The following is a 22,220-nucleotide window of genomic DNA, read 5'->3' on the forward strand; positions in this document are numbered from 1 at the left end:
ACCCATGGCTTGTCAAAGTCTCCCTCCATTTCATTTTGTATACATAGTCAAGGCTTGTGGGAGATAGAACAGAGTAGATCAGGACGAAACGTAACAATAGGAACAGCAGCAGAAGGGGTAAATGCAAGCAGTAGGACTGAGGGAAATAAGTGGAAGTCAGCGGTGATTCTGGGAGTTTTATGAGAATGAGCGCTGGTGGACTATGTGGACCACACAGATACCTGGAGAAGTGGTGGGGGGGTGGAGGTCCACTTTTCACCAGTACTTTAGGGGCCTCCGTCTGGCCATCCCCCAGACAGATGCCTGGCCCATCCCCATATCCTTGAAATACTGATCAACCTGCTGCAACCATGAAGAATGTGGTCGGCACGTTGGCATCACCCACTCACGAAGCTCCCTCGCCGAGAATCTGGTGAGCAGGATCAGCATCAAGAAAACGAGCCACATGTCCATACAGCCACGGCTGACGCTCACGGACTATGCAGGTAACAAATCTCATTTGAGTCTCTCTCAGCAACCGCTTGTTGGACACAAAGTCCGACCAGCAATAGCCAAGGATTCTCCGAAGAGACCTGGTACCAAAGGAATCAAGTCTCCATCTCAGATCCCTGGTCAGAGTCCAAGTCTCATAACCGTAGAACAAGACTCGAAGCACCAAGCACCTGAAGACTCGGACTTTCATCCGACTGCACAGGTACCGACAGTGCCACACCCCATTTTCCAGTGAAACCGTGACTCCCCAGGCCCGACCCAGATATTTATTGACCTTTGGCTCACAGCCAGCAGAGACATGAAATCACTGCCAAAGGAAGTGATTCTTTCTGTGACCTCAACATCCTCACCACAAACAGGTACAGACAAGATGGCAGCATCCAAGATGTCAATGAAAGCCTGAATCTTCGTCTTGATCCAGGAAACCCATAATCCCAGCGGATCAGACTCTTCATTCAGCACCTCGAGGGCCCCCAAAAATATGACCGCATCATCTGCAAAATCAAGGTCAGAGACCTTGACATTACCAAACGAAGCACCGCAGCTTGATCTCCCCAACATCTTCCCCAGAATCCAGTCCATACGAGCACTGAAAAGTGTGGGGGCTCGTACACACCCCTGACTAACTCCAGTAACAACTGGAAATAAGTCGGAGATGTAACCACCACATCTCACAGCAATCTCAGTACCAGAGTATAGTTCAGACATCAAATTGATCAGTTTTGGTGACACCCCACGAAGACTAACAATCCTCCAGAGGGCATTAGTCTCGAAGCCAAAATCTGTAGCTAGCCTAGAAAATAGGTTCGCTGCTGATTTCATGTTAGAATGGTGCAACTGGTGTTTTTGAAGAGTCTAGGCATGACCAAGTCTAGTTCCACTTGTTGCCAAGTCTGCATCTGAATATTATGGCCGCCATGACAGTAATCAAAATGGCCGCCATCAGATTTAGTCTTTTTCTTACTGCAAATTGTACTAGCCAGAAATTTGTCATGATTGTGAAATACTATGTAATCTGACACGAGGAACACTATTTTGTGCTTTATTTTTGTACTGGATCACAACTTTTCACATAATTGACAACTTAAAGACGAAATTGAAAATGCACATACGAGCAACAAATGTGAAAAAGAAAATGTTTAGCACTATTGATGGAGATGGGTTTACAGTCAGTCAAAGGTTATTTCAACAGCTGTCAGATTCTTTCTAACACAAAATTACGTTGCTTTGCAGAAGAGAAAAGTGTTGTGAGAACACCCAAGTACAATTTTCAGAGCTATTGATCAGCTTGTACACTGAACGGGTTCCCACAAAGGGCTTTGCATCCACATGCTTTCGTGCAAGGCAGTCCATTCCGTGTACATTTGCACCGTCGAGTTGAGCATGACCCACGGCATTTGCATGTCGTCAGTTCGACAGAGTAAGCAGTAATAGGCTGTGCAGTCATGAGTCGCGGCTGAAATGTCTCGTTGCCATCTTTGACGACCTGTTCCCACCCACATTTCTCAGGTGCAGGTAGATGTGGTTCAGATTCCAAGGCTCTTCTCCACACAAAAGTCTGGTAGTGCGCTCGCTTGATGTGTAGAATCAGAGCATCGCGAGTTGGAGGCAGATTCTCAATAGCTTTGGTCAGACTGAGAAACAGATCACATCTTACTCGCTGAATTGAGTTATCTTGGCCATGAGGGTCATAAAGCCTGCAGACAAATGACTCAGCATCTGCAATCACACTCTCATCAGGAATTTCCTCTTTGCCTAGGTTATTCAACAGGTGGGAGTTGTTTTGAAAGACAGCCCATGCAGAGCGCTTCGCAATTCCAGCAAACTGGCTTGTGCTGTCTGAACCTGTCACTGCATGAAATGCCAGAAGTGACTCCCTCTGCGAATCTGGGATATTGATGGAGTCAATGGGAATGTAGTGTTGCTTTTTGGGTGTCCCTGCATTCATCCAGAGAAAGGGACTGAGATGCGGCTGATAGGCAACAAGGAGAATGAGGACATCAGTGTCCCGGCTAACAACAACAGTTTGCATGTACCCCTGTTCATATGCTTCCTTGGCATGGAGAAGAATGCGAGTATCAGCCTCTTCGTGCTCAGGAGATGACAAGTGTGAGACATCTCTCCCTGACGACGTCCACACTTTTGCAGGATCTGTGAAGCCTCCATTCAGTACCAGCTCCTGTTCGTGATTCTGGAACTTGTTTGCTAACTCTGTGCATAGAAAATTTGCTAAGCTAGCTTTGTTTTCATCGAGGCAGATGAGTGTATTCCATTGCCCCATGGACTGGCTTCTTGTTTGCACGTCTCTTCTGATTGCTTTCTTGCCCCGTATCCTCTGACTTCGAGCTGTTGATTTGATCGTTTTCTTCCTATACTGATCAAAGGCAAGATCAACCCTGGAGCAATAGTTGGAAAAAACATGACTAATATGATCTGCAACAGAATCTGCCCATTCACCAAGCGTTTTAGCGTTCATCCTGTTCCTGAGTGCCTGGATCAGTGCCATGCCATCGATGATAGTGCATGTCGGTAACGGTTCTGGAGCAACGTTTGGCAAGCCTTGCTGGAGAATCTTGCCAAGGTCAGCTTTGTTCAGAGGTAGACGTAATCTGCCATTAGGCATTGCCAATGACAGAGGAATTGCACATATCTCTTGCTCCAACATTTTGTTCATGTCAACGTCTCGGCCTGCCTGCATTGCTGTCACCACACGTGTCAGAAGTTTTCTGTCTGCCTTTAGTGTGACCATTTTTTCCTTTCCCACTTTGACTTCAACAGTGTACATGCTCTCGAAAGTGTGCAGATTCTTAGACTTGATTCTGTCATGAAACCTTGTTGTCTTATTGATCAACCGGTCCTCCACGAAGTCTATGACGAGCTGCTTTCCAGTGATTTCAGCATTCAAGAGATCACTTGTCACAACATCACTGGCAATGTCCCCTGTCGTAATTGAGACTAATTCTGGGGAAGTGCGATCAAATGGATTGTGGGTCTTGAATAGGTCAATGAGCTTTAGCACATACTCTTGGTCTTGGATCATTCTCTTGGGACCAAAATCTTTATGCGCACAGTCATGCTCATCATCGTCGTCTTCCTCACTGCCAGCGAGTGTGAACATGTTTTTTGTGTCTCTGGTAAGCTGAGCTCTTTCGTTGAAAGAGAGAGCCCATCTGTCACGGGCGGAGTCTGTTTTTGTTATTCCAACAAAACCTCCAGCTACTTTGCCGGCTTTGTTCACATGTTCAATTGCCTGGTCATCAGGTATTTCATTGAACTTCTGCTTTGTTTCTTTTGTGACAAAGTCTCCTGCAAGGAAACCTCTGTGCACTTCTGGAGCTGTTGTCGGCAACATGTGCATGTCAGCAAGGAAGACAGCTCCCCAGCGAGAGTAATGGAAATGATCAAATGCTGCAAACCAGGGAAGCATTTCAGCAAATTATGTCAGGAACAGGATCCAGTCTCCTTCACGAAGAGCATGTGTGAACCTCAAGAGGATGGAGATCAACTTCATGTATGTTCTCCAGAATCTAAAGGTGGCATTTTCTGAACAAGTAGCTTCAAACTCTTGAAACAGGACCTGCACCTCTTCCACCTCAGACAAAAGTTCTCCAAAAGAGGAATTCATTCCTCTATCATCTTTGTTGGCAAAGGCATCTGAAACTCTTCCAGCTACACCTTTAAGTCATCCCGGATGAGCTTATCATTTTCTTTGGCCCATGCTGTGAAGCATGCCCAGAGAACGGACCAAAGTGCCTCGAAAGTCAACTTGTGAACGCGGATGACACGGTTCCACCCTTTCCCTTTGATTACTTGTTCACATGCCTTTCCACCAAGGACTCCACTTTCCATCCAAATGTTCTCAAGGCCTGACGAATCCATGTACTGTCCGAGTACTTTCGTGAAATTCAATTGGATATGAAATCCTCCAAGCATGATGACCAGATCCTGACAGCAGTTCTTATCCCATTGCAGCATCTTTGCTTTGCAGTAAAGCTGTTCATCAAAAGTGATGACAGTGTACTTCTCCCCAATCTTCTTTGTCATTGCCTGGAATTTCTGCAGAACCGTCCACAGCGTGTCAAAGTCATGTGCTGGGGCATTCAGAATCGGCATTGGCCCGATGACTGTCACTGGTGGCTCAACTGTGGACATCTTCTGGTTAAAGCCACTCCAGCCTGGAACGGCCTGATCATTTTGTTGATGCAATCTGGCCAAGATCCAGGCAAGCTCCTGAGTGTTGGCTGCTTTGATTTTCTGTTCAACGGATGAGTACCATGTATGCTGCAGTGGTTCAGAGAAAACAGGTTCTGGCTTCAAGTTGGTCATATTGGCCTCTTGGACGCTTGTCATTTCAGGAGGGGCACTGAGAACTTTGGAGCGGCCAGGTTTAATCTGAATGTCCATCACTGGCTCTTGTTCTCCCTTGCGTCTGAGGGCCACGCACTGACTTGCATGAAAAGTGCCAGACCCAGTCAGCGTCTCCTCAATTATGTCAATGTTGTCATTAGAATATCTCAAATATCCTGTGGTAGTTGGGATGTTGAGAAAGTTCCTTGGGATCATGACATTTCCATTATCTCGGAAGCATTGTATAACATCATTGGCAATTGCTGTGTCAATGCGCCTCACTGTATCGTACCCAACTGTGTGTGCAGCTGCATGAAAAAGATTGACAAGCTCTTTTGAGCGTGTAGCCTGGTGAAGAGCAAGGCCAAGGCCCAGGTGTTTGGGGGTCAGTTTTTTGCCTCCTGAAGCCACATGAATAATGTCTTGGCAGATGCTCAGAACTTTGTTCTTGGTATTTGTCTCATCCGCTTCTTCATTGTCCATCTTGTCAGTGCTGTCACCACCACAAAGAAGCTTTACAAGCATGTACAGGGTTTCAGGTACAATTCGCTCTGCATTTTCTGTGTTCAGTCCACCGATAATGCTATGCCCTGGAGAGTGTTTTACGTCACTGTAAATCTTTATGCCCACTCTGAAGATCCAGTTAAGGATTTCGTTCTCATGATGAGGCAGACTGCACTGGGCCAATTCATCTTCTTCAGATAAATCATTCACGGCGGTTCTCATGGCAAACTTTGTCACAGTTGAGGACGCAACTATGAGGGGTTTTGTGACATCCAATGGCTGCACGAATGTCACCTTGTCACTACCAAAGTGAACCTCCACTTTCTGCTTGAAATTGTAGCTTTTGTAGGCTTCAGCCTCAATTCCAAAATCATTCAATAACAGCATGCTGTAGTGTTCCCAGATGTTTTTCAGGGTAAACACATGTCCCTTCGGCAGCTCTTTCTCAAGCTGGTTCATCACATTTCTGAAACAGATGCTTTCAGGAGACTGGTTTTTCTCTCCACTCTCCTTTTTATACTTTCTGCGAAAAGAAACATAACACTTGAGGTGATATTTACCTTCAGCTGCCATCAAGTCTGAAACACCTGCAAACCTGTGACGCATGGTGGGGTCAAATTGGGCCAAACTAAGCATCCTGGATGATGTGTGATCAAATTCAACATTTGTCAGGACACCAGCTTTTCCAGGAATGTCAGTCTGGCAGAAAGCGCATTTTGACCAATCCATTGCGCTGTGCGCGGATCTTAGTGACTTTGGGACATGGTATTTCTCTGAGGAACCTGATGTTGTGGGTATCTCTTCTGCGTAAGTCACAGATTGTGGCAGAATCCTTGACTTCAGTCTGTTTATTTTTTTGTGCGTGAGTAAAGTCACTATAGCAGAATTTGTGCCATTGAATCTTTTCGACATGCTCCGGTACAGAATATTTTCTGATTCTTGAGAACGAGTCAACATATTTAGCGTCATTATATTTCTCTCTTTCTTTGCAACATTCAGCTACAGTTTTCACACCAACGATTGTAGTCTTTCGAAGTGGCGTTGACTTGCTAGTTTTTGAACTGTCCAGGCAAATAAAGCATTTATTCCAGTCTACATGCTCTTCTTCTTCTCGATCCCTTGAACCCCCTGTGAGAAATCTTGCGGCTTTCATTTTTCAGTTAGTCCTGGGTAACAGAAAAACACACAGTTATGTAGTTTAGGTTCATTTTATAGCAAAGTTGTAAAATTCATTGATTGTGGTTTGTATAATCAGACATTCTAATTCGAGTCTGAACATTTCTTTAAAAATAATATAGTGAAAAACAAGTCATATTATTTTTAGAAAATGGATGGAGCAATGTTTTTTTCTATACTCCCATCAGCTCAGGCATGCTCAAAAACATGGAAATCGACCCTAATTTTGTAATTTCATGTCAATTTGCGGCTGAAATATGACGAAAAGTGTATTTAATGGCAACCATTTTGTAAACTGTCATGGCGGCCATACTATCCATATCCAGAGTTGGCAACAAGTTGATTCACGTTTCTGTGTGTCTGGACAGTCAATTTACACCTGTTGCACTATTCTAACACAGAATCAGCAGGGTCGTACACTATTCTGCATTGGGCCTCCTGACTACATCTGGATTCACTGAATCAAACACTTTGCAGAGAACAACATAGGCTGCAAGCAGCCCCTGCCGAAACGCTCATCTGCATTCGGTGAGAGCCCAAAGGGCAAGGAAATGGTCAATAGTTGACCTCTTTGGTGTAAAGCGTGACTGCTCTAGGCGCTGGTGCTCAAGGAGATGAGGAACCCTATCAATAATTATCCGAGCAAAGACCTTGCCTGGCACTGAGAGCATGTGTTACCCCCCTGTAGTTGTTGCAGTCCTGATGATCACCCTTCCCTTTCTAAAGAGGGACAAAATGCCCCTCTCCCAGTCAGTTGGGATGATGCCTGTTCCATGCAGAGAACAGAACTGCATTGAACGACATGAATACAGCATTTCGACCAGCCTTGAGAAGTTCAGCACGGATGACACAGATCCCAGGAGGAGCTTTACCTCATTTCAACTGGTTCAACGCAGCCGGTTTCTACACAAACGAAGGTGGATCACAGTTGATTGGTGGGTCAGCAAACAGGATAGCAACATCCTTGACATCCAACTCAACAGCTGGTGGATCAGCCTGGTACAGCCTCTCAAAGTAACCGGCCCACTGGGCCTTGACTTCGGACACCTCTATCAAGAGCCCGCCACCCTCCGCCCTAATTGTAGTGCACCGAGGGACGGGCTTGAATGAACGCAATGTGTGAATTCCCCTGAAAGCGGGATGAGAATCACCTGTCCACAGGTGATGCTCTACCCCCTCACAGATTCCTCGCACATGGGCCTCCTTGTCCACCCTCAGCACACGTTCAGTTTTACGCCTCAACTCTCTAAATAGCTCAGCTCTGCCATTAAGGCTGGCCCTGCGACTCCGGTCAATGGTATCAAGGTCCCCTTGGAGAAAAGGAAGGTTTTCATATCAATTGCAATAAGGGATTTCATGCCCTTGCTGATGATTGGAAGAAAGCTGATAGATCTGTAGTTGAAGGGAGTCAGTCTTTGCACCCTTTTCATGTAATGCTGTGATGTATGATTTCCAAGCAGATGGAAGATGACCAAGGGCAAATGAGAGGGTGAAAAGGGCAGAGAGAAAGTGCAAGAGCAGCATAACAGGTTTTTAGGACTCATGAGCTGATGCCATCTGGTCCAGTTGCCAAAAACTTCTCTACCTTCTCAGGTGCAAAAGGCACAGAGAGTGCAGGAGCAGTTGGGTATGGTGGGGGAAGGGTCAGTACAGAGAGAGGGGGGTTGGGGATACAGATTTGGCAAAAAAAAACACATAATTGAGGCATTCGGCCTTCTCATGAGCAGAGTTGACTGTGGTGCCATTTGAAGTGCAGGGATGGAAAGGGAGCATACACCAGACACAGACTTGACATTCCCCACCATTTTTTAGAGGAGGGAGACAAGAGTGAAAGTTTAAGATATTTCGTGGCTCTCCTGAGAGTAGACACAAACTTGCAGCAGGCTTTGTGGAATGATCTGAGGTTCCCTTCAGTTGGATTTGCTTTCCGGGAGGAGAACGCAAGTTGTTTCAAGGCAATTGCCTCACCACAGGATTCAATGTACAAAGTGCGGGAGGATGGGTAAGATAACTGAAGACGAGATGGGATGCATTTATGCACAAGGGAGAACAGATGTCTGTGGAAGAATTTCCAGGCAGAGTTAATATCAGGGGAGGTAGATATAGGAGACAAGTCTTGAAGTGTGATGGCTGCTTGCAGTCCCTGCCAGTGTGCCCGAGTGAACTGCCAGACTCAACAGCACTGACGCTGCTCTCCGAGAATGGCTAGAGAGATGTTGACCTTCACTAGAACATGATCATATGAATCAACTGGGGCAGAGGAAGAACCAGATACATTTGCAGGGAAGTTGGTCAGCACCAAATCCATAAAATAAGATTTTTAGTGTCAGTCCCATGGAGTCACATAGCTATTTGCTGAAGTGCCATGGCTGGTGAGACAGGCACCAACACCCAGCCAATCAGCATGGTGACAATTTAAATCACCACATATGAGGAAATGGGAGTTGGGATAAATGGTTAATCACCAGGGAGAGACACGAAGGAGCCAGGACCATCCTGTGTGAGGAAGGATTCGTGAAACAGATGATGTCTGGTTTATCAGCAGCAACCTGGATTGAGAGATCCGTCAGGCTAGAGCAAGAGACCTCAGATGTTTGATGTTCAGACCCATTAAAGACAGGGGATGATGAGCTGCTGATACAATGTAGGGCTGTAGAAAGGAGCAAGGAGAGGGTGTAGGACGGGGGGAAGGCAGGAAGAGGAGGGCGAGAGCTCTCTTGCAGAGAGCAGGACAAGGTAGAAGCTGAAAAGAGGGGGATAAGGGGGGAGCAGATGGGGGTGGGGAGGATACCGACATGGAGGGGTTTGACACCATGAATGGATGTGAAGGGGAAATTATTGTCATTTGCACACAACCTCTGCAAAATGGATGCCCCAATATTTCCAGACTGGATAACGTGCGACAGACTTCATGGGTGGTGTCGGTGAGAATGTTTTTGGTTCTTCTTTTTTGTATAGACTGCAGAGGCTCGTATGAGAACTAACACACAGAACATGTAAGGGGAGCAGGAGACAAGAGGGGGGGAGAGGGGGAGGGAAGGAAAAAACAGTGTGGAACAGATCTGTGGAAGGGAGAGGAATGAGGCAGGGTACACAGGGTAAACAAGATGGACACGACAGGGACTTTCAAGAAGGAAAGCAGGGAATTTGAAGGAGGTGGGTTTGGAGTGGATTAGCGTGGGTAGAAAAGATCGTGGTTTTGGATGGGGGAAGATAAGAGATGGTGGTGAACAGCTGTTTTGAAGACCTGGAGGGAAGAGTGGGATTGAAGAGAGTGTGGGAGTTTGTTCCAACGACAGGAAAAAAGAGGAATGAAAGAGTGAAGGTGAGCAGTGATTCTTGATTTTGGTAGTTTTATCAGGAGGGGGTTGCTAGCGGACCTTGAGCGCCCTGCGGAAATATGGGGGGGGGGAGACATATCTCAGACAGAGCTGGGGGGGGCGAGGCCAGGGAGGAGACGGTAGAAGACAGACAGACCACTTATCTGCCTGCGGTGAGAGAGTGAGGGTCCTGAAGGTTGAAGGCATGGAGGAAAATTTAGCTGCAAGTGAAAGAGGTGGCTGGATGAACGAGGCATTTAGGAGTGAAGAGGTTGTGGGAAATACACCTGGTCAAGGAGAAAAGGAAGAATGAATGGGTTTTTCCTGATGGAGTAAAAAGCAGAGCAAGACATTTTAAAATATATCATTTCCTTCAACTTGTCCTTTTAAAATCCATCTTGTCCTTTAACTCCACTGTTGATGCCCCACTCCCTTTCTCTAATGTTCTTTTTATTCTGTTGCGTCCTGTTCCATTCAATGTTCACGTTTTAACATGAGCCCAGATTTAGTGTACAAAAATAAATAAATAAACTGTCAGAATGAGACTTCCCAGGGAGGGCGTTGCTGTCCTTCGGTGGGACATTAATCTCGATTCAGTGCACGTCACTCACCCACGAAGGCAGCTGCAGCCATGGTCAATTACGCCCACCATTTACATGTTATTGTTAAGTGGTGAATAAGTCAGCAAGCATTTGCTGCCGGTGGAGTCGGGGTCTCTTGATAAAGAGCAGGGGAGGTCTTGCTGACACCATGACAAATTCCAACCACGACCCCTACTGGGAAGTCATGGCAAGCCTCCCAGTACATTTATTCCTTGTATTCCAGTACATTTATACACAACATTGCTCTGGCAAGCAACGATGCCCTTGGACATAACAATGATGATGGATAGAAGAAAAGTTAAGGTTGGCAAGATGAATATTGGGTTGGGGGTGGGATTAGGGGGAAGGTGGGGGAACCTTGAGAAAGATGATTAGATTTGTAAAGTTAGTGACAAATTCCTTACCACTGTAATCTTTTGCTGCAGCACGGTCACCATTGCGAATGAATTTGATGGTTGGGTAACCCTTGACTCCAAACTCCTTTGCCAGCTCGGGCTGTTCGGTTGCGTCCACCTTTGCAAGCCGGACGGTAGAGCCGTCGGTCTCCAGCTCTCGTGCAGCTTTGGAATACTCCGGAGCTAACGCCTTGCAATGGCCGCACCATGGCGCATCTACAGGTAAAACACAACAAAACAAACAAAGAGCAACCTTTCAAAGTTGTTGGCATTCTGGCCTCTCAAAGCAGATACCGACAAATCTTTTTAACAGCCACAATGATTCCAATGTTCTTGTGGGGTTGGTCAGGGGGAAGCTTAGCCCAAGACTTTCATGAACCGGCTGGCAAAGACTGACAGTCGAGGAAGGTTTGGGCAGGAATTTGGAATTTGTTCATGCCGGCGATAGCTCGCCTACTCTTCACGAAGGACACCGTGGGATCATTAAAAAAAAAAATCTACCAACTAATGCGGGCAGACACGATGGCCCGGTCCAACGGCACACATTGATTGAAAACAGTTTATAGCTGGATGGGGATTCGAACCCATGCGAGACAGCGACGAGGCGAGTGTGTGTTATACCTGCAAGTCCAGAACATCGTGTCAGTCCTAACACACAATGACAAATGTTGGAGCAAATTGAATGTTCATTAAACTTCATGTTATATTCTCTATAGAAAACAAGACTCGAGTTAGGGGAGCCAAGGCCACCATTACGGACAACTATAAGTTCTGTCTGTCTCTGTCTCTGTCTCTGTCTCTGTCTCTCTCAAGGTAACAGTTGGTTTGTGTGCATTTACACACAGAGCAAGGATCGATCGAAGAGAAGTGAAGATCACACGTCATGTTATCTGGAACAAGGGCTGGTAAATCACAGAACAGAAACAACCCTTGGGCCAAGTAACAGGACTCAGAGCCATTGTAACCCAACAGATCTGTAAAATGACATGGGTACCGAACGTGAGGACGTGCCTCTGCCTCTGCGCCTCGAGACAGCCACATGCTCATGACGTCAAAACACTTGGTGGCTCTATTAATCACCCCACTACTACTACTACTACCACCTCCACTACTACTACCACCACTATCGCATCAACTACTACTACCACCTCTAATACTACCACTACTACTACCACCTCCACTACTCCGACTACTACCTCTACCAACACCACCTCCACTACTACTACTACCACTACTATCACCTCCACTACTACTACTACCACTACTATCACCTCCACTACTACCACATCAACTACTACTACTACTACTACTACTACTACTACTACTACTACCACCGCCCCATCCTGAAAACTCACAGAATTCCACCAGGAGGTCGGGATGTGTGCTCAAAGCCTCGTCGAAGTTTGCTTTGCTCAAAACCAGCACGTCGTCCTCCTCGGGCAGTTCGGCCCAAACCAAGGCCGCGATGAACAGAACAAGCGTAACAAGCAGTACTGGGAACTCCATCCTCAACATGCGTCGTCCGTCCACCGGATCTTGACGATTTGCCGTGTTGTTTTTTTTTTTTCTGAGCCTTGTGTTCAGGTTATGGATGCAGCCCCCCCTAAAAAAAAATTAATTAAATAAAAAATTACCTCGAGGCCTTTCAAGTACGAAACCTGTTCCAACCTTTCTCGATAACACTCTACTTGTCTCTTTATGTAACTATCTTCAAGTCTGTTGGGTAAATTCCTTGGCCCCGACGAGCACGTTGTTCTCTCAACCGCCAAAGACGTGGCAAAGGGAGGGGGTGTCCTCCTCCGCCTCTCACATTCCTGCCTGCCTTCCTTCCTCCCCCCCCCTCATCCTGTCTTTTTATTTTCATGACGTGTCAATCTTTTTGTATCGTTGCGTTCATTTGAGTTTTCATACAATCCGTGAACTCCACAAATCTTATGCTTTTCCACACATTATCCATCCACCTTTAAATAAATAAATAAAACAACAACAACAATTAAAAAAAAAAAAATCAAATACATCAGCGCAGGGAAAAGGGGGAATGCCATCTTTACTGCTGAAAAATAAAACGATACACCACAAATAGGAGTCCGATCGTGGTTTCTCTTTTTCATCAACGACCATTAAAATCCGATTGCGCGCGCAATGTGTACACAAATAAAGGGAGAAATCGGGATTGAGCAGAGGAAAAGTGTTCAGGGTACACAATTTGACCAAACTGGTTAAAACGTCTCGTCTGAGTCTGGGAGTCACCGGTCCGAACCCGAACCCGAACCGAACCCGAACCGAACCCGAACTTCATTTGTTTTGTTTTTTTCTATGTGTCCATGGAGAGTCGAACTCTTGTAAATCGTTTTTGTGAGGCTCACTTCGCTGTGCCTGAACGTGTTTGTTTGAGAGTGGAGCAGCCAGAACCTGAATCCTGTCCACGTTGCTCCTGGTGACTCCATCTTTCCCGACTCGGGGTCCTCCTGATGACCCCGACGTTGTATTTGATCTTTTAATTTGATTTGGTTTTCGGAGTCGGAATAACAAACCCTGAAAGTGACACGTGATGCTTCCTTGCTTCACGCTCTGCAGTTACACGAGTAGAGAGCGCGGACAACCGTCAAGCAGCCATTTCACAGGCCTCATGGGCCTCATGGCCTCCTCGTCCTCTTTCGGAGAGGTTTCTGGTGAAGGAGCCATTATTATCAAGCTTTCCCTCAATGCGCACGGGCACCTCCACGTGTCTCAAGTTCGCACAACAAACAATGACGGCTCACGAAGTTAAATGGACGTGGAAGTTTAGAAATTCCATCCTCAATCACAATTCCTCGATATCTCTTCCTCCCAAACTTCAACTTTAGGTTTTTTAATTTATTTATTATATTATGACATCTAAACTTGGGCTTCATCATCATGAGAACAATAAAAAAACGAGCAAAAACTACAACGTTTGTTTGTATCAATTTAAATGACGTCATGTGTGATGAAACAGGTGAAGTTGGGATGTGGGTGGAAAACTTCCAAGGATGAAGTGGGTTGAGAAAACAGCATTTACAACAAATAATACTGGGTCGTGTTAACGCTTCGACATGTTCATATGAAGCTAAAAACAAACAAAAACTCGAGTAATTGGACTTCGCGCAGTCGACGGGTAAGCCTCCGCCCTCCCGCACAAACACTTGAGTATTGACATATTTGACCCTTGACCTTTATCACATCTGGCCCAAAATCTAACCAGTTAATTGCCCTGTCTAACTTCACCTTTGTACCAAGTTTGATGAAATTCTGTCCAATATTTCTTGAGTTAGGGCATAAACAGTAAAAAATTTCAGAGTTTGACCTTGACCTTTGACCCTTGACTTTTATCACATTTGGCCCAAAATCTAATCACTTAATTGCCCTGTCTTGCTTTACCTTTTTTTTTTTTAACCAAGTTTGATGAAATTCTGTCCAATATTTCTTGAGTTATGGCAAAAACAGTAAAAAATTCAGTTTGACCTTGACCTTTGACCCTTGACCTTTATCACATCTGGCACAAAATCTAACCAGTTAATTGCCTTGTCTTACTTTACCTTTTTACCAAGTTTGATGAAATTCTACAATTTGCTTCTTGAGTTATCGCATAAACGGACAGACAGACGGACACATAATGCCTCCGGCACCATTGGTGAGGAGGCATAAAAATTAATTCGTAAATTTCGATCGCATTTTAAACAATTAAAATATTGATGCAAATTAGGCGAAAATAAATGGTCTCTTTCAGTTATATAAAAACAATTATTCGACACGTGTACCTGAGATAAGCCGAAGGGAGTGTCAAAAAGACAGACGGCTTGATTCGTCAGTGAGTACTCCTACAGTGTAGGATGGTAGGCTTTAATCAGGAAGAATAGGAGAACCTGCACTAACATGGATCAGAGTTTCCAACATCGAGAGAACAAAAAGGGGTAAGATTGGAAGGTTGACGGGGAGGGGGACGAGGTGGGGGGTTAAGGGTCTGGGTGGGAGGTCAGAAAGTGTCTGGGTCGGGTGGGGTTGGAGTGTCTGAAAGAGGAATTTTCTCCCTCCTATGGGAAGGAAATATTCTGAGACACTCCTTTATACAAAACTAGTCGCGTACCCGTCCTATGGGCCATTTTGTTCCAAACATACATCTTCTTCTGATGCATACCTTTATTTGGGCGATGTATAGAAAACTGACAGCTCAGTGTAGGCAAAAAAGGCAATAACCTGGGTTATGTGCAAGAAGCCAAAACATACCTTCTGCTCATAATTCAAAACACCGCGCTGCGCTGGAAAATGTGGGACAGGAATACTGCACTGGAAATGGAGAAGATGTGCAATACCCTTCCCCACCTGGAGGCGGCGCTACACGATACACATTTACATAGAGAATTTGCGTCTCCACCCTCCTCCCAGGAATGGGGACCCCCATTCCTTGATGAGAGGAGGAAAAGCAAGAGGTAAACTTCTTGGGTCAGATTGCGGTGATGTGTGTCGGAGTAGTGCTGAGATGTAGTCCACCAGACGGCGGTCTCCTCGGGTTAACCTGAAGCTGTCCCTTCGGATGGGTGCCTGGAATGTCCTTTCAATCAGAGAGGATGATCACCTGTGTCTCTGATCATCTGAGCTCCAGCGTTTGAACATCGGTATTGCAGCACTATCTGAGGTTCGGAGACCGCATAGTGGTGAGATCATGGCGGGTGGTTACACCAACTTCTGGTCTGGTTGCTCTGATGGTTACTGTGACGTATCAGTAGTTTATACAAATGTATACATGGGTGCACCGGGGCATGGTTAAGGAGAGTCACGTGATCTGGATTTTGGGGAGGATGTCGGAGAGATCAAGCTGCAGTGCATCGTTTGGGAATGTCAAGATCTCTGACCTTGATTTCACAGATGATTCAGTCATCTTTGCAGAGACTCTAGATATCCTTTTGGGGGCCATCGAGGTGCTGAATGAGGAGCCGGAGCCGCTGGGTTTACGGATTTCCTGGGTAAAAACTAAGGTCCAGGCTTTCAATGACATCTTGGATGCCAGTATTTTGTTTGTACCTGTTTGTGGTGAGGATGTTGATGTCATGGAGAGATTCACTTGCCTTGACAGTGATTTTCATATTTCTGCTGGCTGTGAGCCAGAGATCAATAGACGTCTGGGTCGGGCTAGGGAGTCATGGATTCATTGGATCATGGGGTATGGTGCTGTCCCTGCAGGAGGATGAAAGTCCGAGTCTTCAGGTCCTTGGTGCTTCCAGTCTTGCTCTATGGATGTGAGACTTGCACTCTGACCACGGATCTGAGACGGAGACTTAATTCCTTCAGCACTAGGACTCTTCAGAGAATCCTTGGCTATCGCTGGTCGGATTTTGTGTCCAACGAGCAGTTGCTGAGAGAGACTCAGGTGAGATTTGTTACCTGCATCGTCCATGAGCATCAACTGCGGCTGTATGGACTTGTGGTTCGTTTTCCTGACGCTGATCCTGCTCATCAGATTCTCTCAGTGAGGGATCCTCGTGAGTGGAGGAGGCCAGTCGGCCGACCACGTGCCTCGTGGTTGCAGCGGGTTGACTTGAACAGCGGTAGACTTGGCAACTCTGCACAGAGAGTGTGGAAGGGAGTGTCGAAAAAATAGACTTGATTTGTTCGTATTCGTACACCGTCGGCTTTAACAAGCAAGAACAGGACAACTTGTAACAACACAGATGTATAGATAAGTCCGACGTATAATACAACAATAATATGCAAAATACACAAAGCTTAACAATATCCATAATACAACAAGAAAGGATAACATTTAGTAGGCCTACGCAGTTGATTTGGCAACTGTTTAACCAGAAACCACACAAGACCATACAGTATCCATCTTGAATATCGCAATGAACAATGGGGGCAATGGAAGGATCTGGAATTCCAACCTATGATGGTACGCGGGACCTGGAGTGACAATCTATGACAATAGCATAAGAAACCAGACGAGGTGGCATTATGATGAGGGCATCCACTCTGAGTCTGGGAGATTGGTGGTTCAAATCCCGGCCAAGCAGTCTGTGCTGCTTCTTTGCTCAGCATTTCGAGCACAGACAAGCGACCATAAATTGGTCATACCACCACGGCCTTTGATGGGCTGAATGGCCTCCACCTGCAATGAAGTACTCACTTTCTTTGTTAGGGAAGTCAGATTATGATTCTTTTGAAGAGCTTGGTGACAGCTGCTGTTGCACCGAAAAATATTGACAGTGCAGAAAATTATAATCAGAGTCAAACGGAGATATTATTTGTATCAGCATTCAAGGGCAGAGTACAGTTACAAACTCAAGGGTAACAATTTTTTTTTTGGGGGGGGTGGGGTTGGAAATCACTTAAAACATGTAAAAATGCAAAAAAAAAAGATTCTTAAACAATTTTTTTTGGGGGGGGGGGTTGGAAATCATTTAAAATGTAGAAATGCAAAAAAACATAAATTTTTTTCTCTATTTTTTTTGGGGGGGGGGTAACAATTTTTTTAGGGGGGGGTTGGAAATCACTTAAAACATGTAGAAATGCAAATAAATTTTCTCTTTTTTGGGGGGGGGTAACAATTTTTTTGGGGGGTTGGAAATCACTTAAAACATGTAAAAATTCAAAAAAAATTTTTTGCAACGTGCAACTCCAACTGTGCATTGAAGGGCTTGGAGGCTGGAGGCCATGCAATTGGTTCATGTAGATATGAAATGAGGTTTTGGTCCAGCTGACCAGGTGATGCAGGTGACATCCACTGGGATGAGTAGAGGTTTCGGAATGGGGTAACTTCGATTGGATGTTGTTTGGAAATATTAAATTTTCATGAATGGTTGAACCACCTTCTCTTCCTGCCCCAGTAACACCTAGTTAAGACCTGAAGAGGGCGGGGGACCTGAAATTGTTGAAACGTTTCTTTGTTTGTTGTAGATATCGGATTTTATATTTTGAAACCATGTGGTTAGAACGATAAGTCCAGACTAAGTAATTTGGGTTCGATCTGGCCTCGTCCTCCAACAGCCTCCTTTGATTTATTGGGTAAGATAATTGTATAATGAATGTAAGGTCTAGGCTTGGTGACCCTGTGTGGATGCTAAGGTCCAGGAGAGGGGGTTGTGTTTCATTCATGGGAAGGGGACTGGGGAGGAGGGTGAGGTAAGGTGGTCAGGGATGCAAGATGGTAAGAGATTTACCTGTATTAAGGAGTAAAGTCAATTCATACGAAGTCATCCTTTGGACGACCACTGGGGGACGGTGTTGTCTAATTTAAGGCTTGGTTCATAATATTATTAATAATGATAATAATAATGATAATAATATTAACAAGCAAAAGATGTCATGCCAATCACAATACTTGCAAAATCCATAAATCAAATTAGACCTCAAAAATAATTTGTGGTTGAATTCAATGACCAAATATGCAAATCCTTTTCAAATTTCAAGTTAATCAGACGAAAATTGACAATTGCATAAATTTGGTCGATGTTGACCTCAAAAATAATTGGCTGGTTGAAGTCAGTGACCTGAAATATAAATCATCTTCAAATTTCAAGCCAATCGGATGAAACTTGAGGATTTTAGAAATCTCACCTAAGTTGCTGACCTTTGGCCTATGTTGACCTTTTGGCCGAGGTTGACCTCAAAAATAATTGGTAGTTGAATTCAGTAAGCTCATTTGAAAATCTTTTTCAAATTTCTAGTCAATCAGATGAAAATTGAGGATTTTAGAAATCTCACCTAAGTTGCTGACCTTTGGCCTATGTTGACCTCTTGGCCGAGGTTGACCTCAAAAATAATTGGTGGTTGAATTCAGTAAGCTCATTTGAAAATCCTTTTCAAATTTCTCGTCAATCAGATGAAAATTGAGGATTTTAGAAATCTCGCCGAAGTTGTTGACCTTTGGCCTATGTTGACCTTTTGGCCGAGGTTGACCTCAAAAATAATTGGCGGTTGAATTCAGTAAGCTCATTTGAAAATCCTTTTCAAATTTCTAGTCAATCAGATGAAAATTGAGGATATTAGAAATCTCGTCTAAGTTGCTGACCTATGGCCTATGTTGACCCTTTGGTCGAGGTTGACCTCAAAAATAATTGGTAGTTGAATTCAGTAAGCTCATTTGAAAATCTTTTTCAAATTTCTAGTCAATCAGATGAAAATTGAGGATTTTAGAAATTTGACAGATTTGTTGACCTTTGGCCTATGTTGACATTTTGACCTTTTGACCTCAAAAACACTAGAGGCTTCTTGCTTATGACAATCTCTATCATGTGGTGAAGTTTCGTGAAGGTCGGTTCAAAAGTGTGACCGGTAGGCGATTGGCAGACAGACAGACAGACACACAGACAGACAAGCCGGGAGGCGACATGGGTGGTCGCTACATAATTGCATACTAGTCATACAGTTTCTGACGAATCGGGCTGAAAATTTTTGACAAAAAGGTTGATTATAGTGCGCATAAAAGCGCGGAAGCAGATTTTTGATTTTCGAAAAAAAAAAATATATAAATATTTTTCGGATTTTTTCAAAAATTTTCATTTATTTATTTATTTATTTATTTATTCATAATTCTCTTTATTCATTCTAATTTTTGCTATTTCATCTCTTTCATATTTTTTACTCCCTATTACTCTCTTTCGTTATCTATTTCACTGAGGAGGAGTGAATTATTGCAGAATTTTTTTCTCTAAGGCTTGTGGAGTAAGGGCTGAAACATTAATACAATCCAGGTTCCTCCTGATGACTCCAGCTTTGCTCTTTACTTCTTCGGGTTCCTTCTTGGTCTTCCACTTCACCATGGATGTTTGTCCATGCTCCATCCTTTTTAAATTCTGAGTGTCAAGCAACAAAGGGCCCGAACCATTTTTAATTCTTCACTACTCGTGGGCACTGTTGCCACCCTTCTCAGCCCACATTCCGTGCTGCGGTACGTTCTTGGAAATGCGTTTTGTAATTTTTGTCTATTTTGAAAGTTTTATTGATCACAACGTATCGTACTCAAGATCATAATTTTGAAAAGGTTTCCTTATATTATGAAAAAGATAAAGGAAGATGATTTGGAATACCGACTGCGACATTCGCTTCACAACACGTCGCTTTTGAGAAACAGGCTTGTTTTAACTAAAATACTTCAAATGTAAAACTTCAAAGGTGTTTATTCACCCTCTCATTTCCTCAAGGTCATCTGCCATCTGCTTGGAAATCAGCAAACATCACCGATCTGCACAAAAAAGGTGCAAAAACAGATCCCTGCAACTACAGACCAATCAGCCTTCTCCCAATCATCAGCAAGGTGGTGGAATCCATCATTGCTTCAGACATCAAATCCTTCCTCTTCTCCAATGGCTTGATTTCTGATAATCAATATGGTTTCAGACCAGGTCATTCTACCCTGGATATGCTGCTTCTGCTCTCCCAACAATCGATGGAGGTCCTTAATGCCAGACATGAAATTAGAGCCATCTCCCTAGACATATCACGTGCTTTTGACACGGTCTGGCACTTTGCCCTGCTCACCAAACTCTCTTCCCATGGTATCCAAGGCCATCTCCACTCATGGCTCGCAGACTTCCTCTCCTGTCACAGTCAATGTGTGGCCGTAAATGGAGTTCTTTCATCCCCTCTTCCTGTCCAGGCTGGAGTTCCTCAAGGTAGCGCCCTGGGCCCTGTTCTTTGTCTGGTTTTCATCAATGATCTCTCCGACTCTCTGGAAAATCCTCTTTGCTGATGATTCCACCCTCTGCCGTACCATCTGTCATCCCTCAGCTTGGCGAGCAGCAGCCTCTTCATTTCTGTAGATCTGGATAAAAAAACTGGTCCAACACTTGGAACATGTCTTTCAATCGTGACAAATCTCACACTCTCACTATATCTCTCCGAAAGGACCGTCTGAAAAGCACCCACCCCCATCTACTTTTTCAACAATCCTCTGGAAAAATTCCTTGCATTCAAGCTTCTGGGTCTCACTATCTGCCATGACCTTTCCTGGGAAAGCCACATTTCCAACCTCGCCTCCAAAGCCAGTCGCCGAATGGGAATCCTCTGTCGTGCAAAGTCCTTCCTCGGCCCACCTGAGCTCCTGACCACTTACAAAGCTTTCGACCACAGCCTGATGGAGTACTGCTCTCCCCTCTGGGCTGGTGCTCCCGCCTCTCACCTTTCTTGGCTTCACACTGTGGAAACCAAGGCATTTAGGATCATTGGTATCTCCTGCGATTAGGCTGAGTCTTTGGGCCTCTCACTCTCTCACCGAAGGCAGGTCGGTGGTCTTTCTGTCTTCTACCATCTCCTCTCTGGTCTCGAACCCCCCCCTGCTCTCTCTGTGATATGTCCCCTCCCCCCCCCCACATATTTCCGCGGGGCACCATCTTTCAATTCTGCCAACAACCCCCTTCTGGTAAAACTACCAAAATCACGAATCACTGTTCACCTTCACTCTGTCATTCCACTTTTTCCCACCTTTGGAAGAAACTCCCACACTCTCTTCAATCCCACTTTTCCCTCCAGGTCCTCAAAACGGCTGTTCACCACCACCTCTTATCTTCCCCCATCCAAAACCTCGATCTTTTCTACCCCAGCTTATCCACCCCAAATCCACCTCCTTCAAATTCCCTGCTCTCCTTCCTGAAAGTCCCTGTGGTGTCCATCTTCTTTACCCTGCGTACCCCACCCCATCCCTCTCCCTTCCACAGATCTTTTCATGTCTCTGTTCCACACTGATTTGTCCTTCCCTCTCCTGCTCCTCTTGTCCCTGCCCCCCCCCTTGTTGTACATTCTGTGTGTTAGCTCTCATACGAGCCTCGATAATGTAACACAATTTTTTTTTGAAACACCAGGATATTTCTCACCCTTTTTCCCCAGACCTCTTGCGTGTACACACAGGAGAGGGAGGAAAATAATTTCCAAAGAAATTGCAATCGAAACCACGAACACATACACGGCAGGGGAGGTGCACACCGGAAGTTTGGTACGATTTCACAAATGTTTCAGGGAGTAAGTAGTTGTGACAACACAACACTGATACTGCTCACATCGTATGTATATATATTCTAAGATACCAGTTCCTGTGCATCATTTACACCGATGTGAAAAAAGAAATGAAAACTAGAAGGGCACTCGGTAGAGTGTATTCCTCCGCCACGCAATGCCTGATCCACGAGAACATATCTGGCCCAACACATTTTTGAAATTTCATGCTATACATCGTTTTTGGCCCTATCTCTGAATGGTGAAGAATCACTTTAAGAATTAAATAATTATTGTATCCAGATCCGGATTCGGATCTTCACCAAAATTGAATTAATTATTTTCGTGGTTACACACCCAACATGTCCACGAAGTTTCATTCGAATCCGTCCACAATTTTTTGAGATATCGTGCTATATATCGTTTTTATGCCTGGTCCT

At 44.8% G+C, this 22,220-nt stretch overlaps 1 protein-coding gene across 1 annotated transcript in view; it reads right to left on the reverse strand.

Moving 5' to 3' along the window:
• P4HB (prolyl 4-hydroxylase subunit beta) overlaps positions 1–12,650 on the reverse strand; it is a 69,415-nt gene extending 56,765 nt beyond the window's left edge. Inside the window, exons 1-2 of the mRNA XM_085884624.1 lie at positions 12,192–12,650; positions 10,846–11,052 (exon numbers count right to left, since the gene is read on the reverse strand). Coding sequence (XP_085740750.1) covers positions 10,846–11,052; positions 12,192–12,351 — 367 coding nt within the window. The 5' untranslated portion in view covers positions 12,352–12,650. The remainder of the gene's footprint in view (positions 1–10,845; positions 11,053–12,191) is intronic.
• Between the last annotated feature and the right edge of the window lie 9,570 nt (positions 12,651–22,220).

Source organism: Eptatretus burgeri, chromosome 6 (genome assembly GCF_056783735.1).
Source record: "Eptatretus burgeri isolate ZD-2024b chromosome 6, Ebu_testis_v1, whole genome shotgun sequence".
NCBI lineage: Eukaryota > Metazoa > Chordata > Myxini > Myxiniformes > Myxinidae > Eptatretus > Eptatretus burgeri.